This window comes from Egretta garzetta, unplaced genomic scaffold, assembly GCF_000687185.1.
Source record: "Egretta garzetta isolate BGI_Z169 unplaced genomic scaffold, ASM68718v1 scaffold289, whole genome shotgun sequence".
Taxonomy (NCBI): domain Eukaryota; kingdom Metazoa; phylum Chordata; class Aves; order Pelecaniformes; family Ardeidae; genus Egretta; species Egretta garzetta.
The window spans coordinates 101,821-109,249 of NW_009260801.1; the positions used below are offsets into that span (position 1 = coordinate 101,821).

The window sequence follows — 7,429 nt, forward strand, 5'->3', positions numbered from 1 at the left end:
TCAGCAGGAGATGTTTACTGGTAAAAGACAGCTCAAACTACAAAGAGTTTCCTGACAGCAGGCTGCGCATTAGAGTTAATCAGAATTTACTTTTGTTGATCTTGATTCTAATCAAAGATAGGCAGGCAGACACCATGTACATACCTTGAAAAAATCCCCTGCTGCACTGCCAGTGCTTTTACATTAAGCCGGTCCTCTAAATGCCGAATGAAACATGTCATGTTTTCTCTATGAGATTAAAACAGAGAGCCTAAATTTATTTTTATATCAGTTCCCTTTATCAAAAATCTCATATTTGAGTTTTCTGAATGGATGTGCAAGGCAACTGTCGCTCTTTATCTGTAAATGCATTTCTGGCAGGCTGAGCTTCAGCTGGATAACTATAAAACAAGAGTCATATAAACCTGAAAATTACGTGGGATAAAATGCCCTTGTAGCTGATGAGTAATTGCAGTATTCACTAACAGAATCCATTGAGATGTTCTAGGCATAAACATTGTGATGTAGCTTTGAGCTACATTTTAACATTCACTCCGAGAAACAGCGTGCTGTTCACTTACATGCCTGAACCCACAGCACCATCCTGCCAGTTACTTTCTGTTATTCATCACAGACAGTAAAGTCTATTCTGCTTACAATAAATTGTACAGGAAAACCACAAGTGACGCACATATTTCTGTTGGAAATTATTACACAGATGCTGGATAAGCCTGTGGCTGTGTTTTACAAGACACCAACCTTGCTGACTTTGAGTTTTCCCAACAGGAACACCTAGAAGATATAGATACAACTCTGGCTCTTACTCTTCAAGGTAATAAGAGAGGGATTTCTTCAATAGGTGAAAGCCAATCTCCTTGAGAATCCTTCTGTCACAATAGTATAGATTTTTATTAGCATTAGTGCTAACCTGACATTGTGTAGGTATGACTGATCTGTTCATCTACTGCTAATGCAAGAGAATGTGTTGGGATCAAAGTTTGAGATAAGTTCTTGGTACTTCATTTTCCCTTTAGGCCAGGCAGTGTTGGGAGCATGCCAAGGACACAGTCTGAGGGCCTGGCAATGAGACACTTTTTCTTACTCATGGAGTAGCAACCACCCTTTGTACCAGACATATCTTTAAATTCAGTAGGAGCTCTGCTAGTGATGCTCTATAGCCCGCCCCTGCCATATTTCTTTGTGACTCCCTTGACCTTAGTGGCAAAGGATTAGCATAAGAGAAGGAAGAATCACAAAAATGTTTTTTCAGGGAGAGAAGGAAGCTCAGTAGTCTGAGAGAGGACAAATTCACAATTCCTGGGACTTGGCATGAGGAGGGTGCTCCTGCTGCTCTGCACCCTGACGGTTGCTTAAACAAGCTTAGACTCTGCTCTGTTGTTGTTCCCTCATGCTGTTCCAGTGGATGTATGGCATTAACACACACACCCTCCTCCCCAACATAAATTACTTAGCAAAGATCAAGTTTTTGAAGGTAACTTCAGATGTTAGTTATTAGCTTTGCTGAATAGCCAGTTTCTGCAGGCTTCATAAGAATTATACTCTGTACAGGATAAGAGTCTGTTTGATGTAGTGTCAACCCTCTGCCAAAACAAGGGTGTAAGCTTAAAATATTCTTTAATCCCATCTTGCCTCTCAAAGAATCTGAGTGTCGGTAGCTTCTTCATTTTTTATTCCTGATGAAAAGCACATAGGAGCCTATTCAATAGGAAATTATACACCCCATTGCATGAAGCCCCTAAGCATATTGGACCAATTTTCAGTACTAAGTTCTGGATGCTTGCAGTCATGAGTTTGCGGTGAATGTGGGAGTTTCAAAGATGAGACCTTAAGCATCCAGATCCATTGCTCAACATCCCAATGGAAAATCACAGCCTCAATCTTTGGAGTTAAAATTAAAAGTGAGTGTTTAGTTTAAATAGTTATAAAGACAACCCAGCCTGCAACATCTGGCTTCTTTCGTACAGGATGGCGGAGGGTGAGGTCTTAACTTCACTTTTTCACACTTGTTCCTGTTAGTTTCTGTAGAATCTTTGTGTGGTAGTTTATGGAGAGACCTCTGCTGAGGAGTAGCAATGACTATAACTGTGGCTGGCCCTTGCTCAGATTAGACCAGGAGAGGGAAGTATCTAGCTATGTTCTGGCCCATAATTAATACATATGAGGAAATTGTGTTCCTCTCATGAACATTCCTTGAGGAAATAAAGATTAAATTTGTTAAGTAAATTATTCACTGCAAATTATTCACTCAGCTCCACTTGCTATTCTGAGCTTTCTGCAATATCTAAGGGAGCTAGATCATACAGAGAGAGGCATGGGGATAAAAGGAGAGGCTGAAGGCATGATTCCTTTCCTGTACAAAATGCAAGTCTTATTTTAATTAAAATAAACAGACTAACACACTCTGGGATTGCTTAGCATTAGGAAAAACAACGTACAGCTCCAAGGTATCTCTGAGTCTCTGGTTAAACTTGGACCAGATTTATCTGACGGACAATGAAAAACAAATTGCTAATATGAAAAAAGTCTCATTTCATTTGCTTTTTGACAGGTGGCCAGTAAGGTAAACCCTTCAATCTACTTTACGCTCTACTTTTTAGTTTTATCAGAATAATCAAATATTGAAAGGATCAGTTTACACTTGCAGTTTAGACTGGAAGTGATCTCTTCTCTCAGGGCAAGGTAACTGGATGGAGCCACTGCGGGGATACAGCACTGTTGCGGCACTTGATATTGTGTGGGAGGGAGGCACATAAAGCACTTGAATATCCAGGACCATCTATCATGGTCCATTCATTAAAACTGAATAATGGTAATAATAAGCTATAAGGTATGTTGCCTTTTATAAATATAATGGCAGTGGGAATCATTCTCATGGGGTCATCTTAATTATTTTTAAGTGAATAGCCTTTTCCCCATAGGACTTCCCAGAGAGAAGAGTGACATTGCTGGGGTATTTCAGGATGGAGGAGTCAATCCAAGCCCCATAAAATTTATCTGAAAAACTTCTATTGATTTCAATGGGGTTTGGATCAGGTTCAAAGACCAGCAAGGAAATGGAATAAGTTACCTGCAGTCATGTCCAACAGAAAACTAAGTATGAGAATTTTTGTTTTAATTTTACATAGATATTCATTCCCCTTTGAAAAATTAGCTTCAAATCCAGAGGATATAAGCACCAAGTTTATTATTAATTTTTAATTCAAAAGAGCTCCTTTTGAAATGTGTTGGTTACTTAAATTAAATGAACTTAGTGCTATATATGTTTGATTTTCTTCACTTTGTTACTTTTTAAAACTAGTGTGGGTCAACCTTCCAAGGGCAAGAACATAATCAGGTCAGCTTTCAAGCTGCTATAATTTTTCTGATATGTGGATGAGGAAAGGAAATAGATATGGGTGGGTACTATATCTCTTGAAATGGCCTCTTTCTTCCTGTTTAACAATAAATATTCTGCAGAAAGGAAGCTCATATATTACTCTTCAGATGAGTTCCCATTTTATTAATCATGAAGATTTTCACAGGGGCCTGCGACAGGAAATCACAGTCTAATGATCAGCAGAGTCTGATTTAATCCTCACACTTGGATCAGATTAAAAAGAAAAACAATATACCGCAATGTACATCTATGTAAATAAATAATCATGTTTAATTACTATTAAACATACATACAGCTTTTATAACAACATATGGCCCTACTGAATTACTAAGGCTGATTAAACATCCATGGTAAAACCTCCTTATGGTTAGAAACTTAAATGGACTTTTCAGGTATTTTTATCAGATATATGGAAGAAACATATCTCTCAGATTTCATAATTATTATTAATTAATTAATTATGATTATTAATAACAATGATTATGAACTCTGATGGATAGGTTTTTATTAATAATAATAATAATAAATTCAACTCTGTTCAGGATTAGTGTGGTTCCAATTAAAATGTGAAGCGAAACATCTTGGTTAATGGGTTGAGGTTCAACACCTACTCCACTGCAATCCAATAACCTAGAGAACAATCTTGCATTATATTTGGCAGAATTTCAGCACCTTAACCCCAGTTCCTCCTTCTGTTTTTACCAACCTGGTTCTTAGAAGGTCTGCAAAGGAAAACCTCATTATACCGTTAGCATATAATAATTATTCCTTCATCAGTCTCAGTCCATTCGGTTGCCTACCCATCAGAAGCCAAGACAGCCTCCAAAACTTTTCTTAAACATTCAAATATAAATCCAAATAGCAAACTGAAATGGGAATTCATCTGATGAGCAGTGTCTTATCCCTCCCTGGAGTGTTCATATAAGAGAGGAAGAAGAGAGCAATTCAGCCAAGAGGCTACCTGCCTATCCTGCATTTTCTCCTCATCGATGCTTTAAAAACTTAGAAGAATTTATGGGACTGGGAAAGGTAATTCTAAGAAATAACACCTGTGCATTTCTCACCAGCTTTCAATCACCAGTTCTTTTGGTTTTGAGTTTGGTTGGTTTCTTGTTTTAGCTTTCCTTGAAATTTAAGTTCAATCAACCATATTAAATGAACAACACAGAGAAAGAAAGGTCTGTGCACTGAGTATTTGGGTGGACAAGGACTTCTAAATTTTTATTTGGTGCAAAAGCCCTCCACAGTGACTTGCTTTTCTAAAAAAAGTTTTTCTCTATGCAAAACTTATGAGTAAAAGTTGCTTAGAATAGATTCAGTTGAAAAAAAAAAATTGAAAAAATATCATTAAAATTTTGAAAAAAAAAATTACCAAAGTTTTTTTTCTTGACACTTATTCTTGAACCTTTTTCTTGCAACTTATTTAGAAATAGATTTATTTTTCATTTTTAGTACTCTGGGCTGCATCAGGAGAAGCGTGGCCAGCAGGTCGAGGGAGGTGATTCTGCCCCTCTACTCAGCTCTGGTGAGACCTCACCTGGAGTACTGCGTCCAGCTCTGGAGCCCTCAGCACAAGAAGGACATGGAACTGTTGGAACGGGTCCAGAGGAGGGCTACAAAAATGAATCAAGGGCTGGAGCACCTCTCCTATGAGGACAGGCTGAGAGAGTTGGGCTTGTTCAGTCTGGAGAAAAGAAGGCTACGGGGAGACCTGATTGCGGCCTTCCAGTACCTAAAGGGGGCCTATAGGAAAGATGGGGAACGTCTTTTTAGTAGGGCCAGCTGTGTTAGGACAAGGGGAAATGGTTTTAAACTAGAACAGGGTAGGTTCAGGCTAGAGGTAAGGAAGAAATTTTTTACAATGAGGGTGGTAAAACACTGGAACGGGTTGCCCAGAGAGGTAGTGGAGGCCCCATCCCTGGGAACATTTAAGGCCAGGTTGGATGGGGCTCTGAGCAACCTGATCTAGTTAGCAGTGTCCCTGCTCACTGCAGGGGGGTTGGACTAGATGACCTCTAGGGGTCCCTTCCAACCCTAAACATTCTATGATTCTATGATTCTATGGGTGGCCCAAAAGTTTGGGGTTTGAAATTGAGAATTTGCCTCCATCTGTCAGTAAAAAGTTGGGAATTTTTCATGGTTTCAGGTTTTATGGCCTATGATTGACAACAAATAAGCTTTACTTAGGACACTCAATACTTTTGTTTATTTGACACTGGCAAATAATATCAAGCAAAATGAAGCAGAAATTCAAAGCTATCTTAATACCTCCACTTTCATTTAGCCTCTGGGCTGTTTTTCAAGAGGACATAAAGGACCTTTGTCATTTTCCTCTGCCTCTTTGTTGTAAGCCTTCTGTTAGACTTGCTTTCTCTCCCTGTGACTTTGTCACCAAATCGAGGACAACAGAGGACTGAAAAGTGATATTTCAGGGAATCCAAATTCTGTGATGAATGGCAAAAAATTATTCCACCATTCAAAATAAAAAGATGGCCTTAGAAAACTTCCCTTCTCTGCCAAACAGTGACCTTCAATCTCATTGCTTTTATTGTGTTACTGTAGAGCTAAGAAAGAAAGGGTGGCATCAGGGACCAGCTAGACCATGTACCACAGCGCAGTGCGAATCAGCTGGGGGATAATATCCCTTGGTCCTCTGAACAGCTGCAGACCTCCTTTGCATTCGAGTCCCAGCAGAAGTTGAAATGAAGGGTGCAGTTAGTGCCACAAGGCTGCGTGGGGAAAAAGGAGAGGAAAAGAGGATGATTTTCTTGAGTTGTTCAAAGTCTTACTGAAGCCTGATGGTGACACAGAAGGAGATAAGTCTTAAAGCATTTCTCACTTTGAACCCTTTCCTCATTTTCAACTCATCTCCTTAGTGCACCTCTCTCTTTCTTTTCCCCGTCACTTCCTTCCTTCCTTCCTCACTCTGTCCCCAAACGAAGATTTCAGCTCACTCACCCGTGCCTCAAAGCAGCTGCGTGAAGTCACATCCTGATAGAATAAGGAACTGCGTAACTGATGTACGCTTGTGCCGTACGCTTCGTTGTACTTAGTTCGGTTACAAGCTAGTAGCAGTTGCACATCAGCTGGATAAACTAAAAATGTTGAAGAGAAAACCATCTAATGTGTCTGATAAGGAGAAAAGTCAAAAGCCAAAGGTAAGAATGTCTTTTTATTGTCAATGAATAATAACAGGAATTCTTGACAGTTCTTAAAAAGAAGATTTCCTTTTATATCCTGGCTTCAGGATTTCCTCATGTGCTAGCAAGTGCCTCAGTGATATAATCTCAGGAATTTCTTTGTGTATACACTGTATAAAAGCAATGATCCAATTCAAGGAATCATCATGAAGCTGCTATAGCTGAGCTAAAGACTCCTGATACCGGACTTTGTCTACTGTTATATGCTCTGCATCAGTCCTTTAACAGAGGGGCTCATAAAAATCCCTGCTCTCCCTTTCATCTATGATAAACAGATGATGTCCCACAGAAGAGTGTCAGAATCAGTAAGGGATTAGAAAAGCTATTAAATTTGTTCCTTATTTTAATAAATTTTCTTCTGCATCATCATAACCAAAGGAGGAGAGGATACTTGGCAATCAGTGTTTGTCATCTTCATTTTTTCTGGGAAATATTATACTTTCAGCCTGAAATAATTACTCTGAATAAATTGATAATATGCTGCACTGGACACTTTCCACAATCAGGAATTGCAAGAAAGAAAGTGAGAGTTTTGCAAGATGCATCAGGATGTGTCCTCTGCTAGAAATTTATTTTCAATTGCTGATCTAGGTGTAGAATGACCTTTGTAAGTGTATTGGAAGTCTGAAGAGAAATGGCTACTGCTAGACCTGGGAGCATCAGTATCTATCTCTATTTCAATTTCCCAGTGCTGAAAATTTAAATGAGAGATTAGAAAAGACTTTTAGTATATCTCTGCTCTCAGTAGCTCACTGTCTCCTAGTTTACAGACCCATCTTCTCATCATTTGGGAATACACCTCACTTTGTGATTTCTGGGTCCTAAATATTATTGCAGACACTATTTCAGCAGG

General features: G+C 39.0%; 1 protein-coding gene across 1 annotated transcript in view; it reads left to right on the plus strand.

Moving 5' to 3' along the window:
- Window positions 1–6,392: 6,392 nt before the first annotated feature.
- Window positions 6,393–7,429, plus strand: part of SAMSN1 (SAM domain, SH3 domain and nuclear localization signals 1) — a 35,831-nt gene continuing 34,794 nt past the window's right edge. The window contains exon 1 of the mRNA XM_009646848.2: window positions 6,393–6,534. Coding sequence (XP_009645143.1) covers window positions 6,478–6,534 — 57 coding nt within the window. The 5' untranslated portion in view covers window positions 6,393–6,477. The remainder of the gene's footprint in view (window positions 6,535–7,429) is intronic.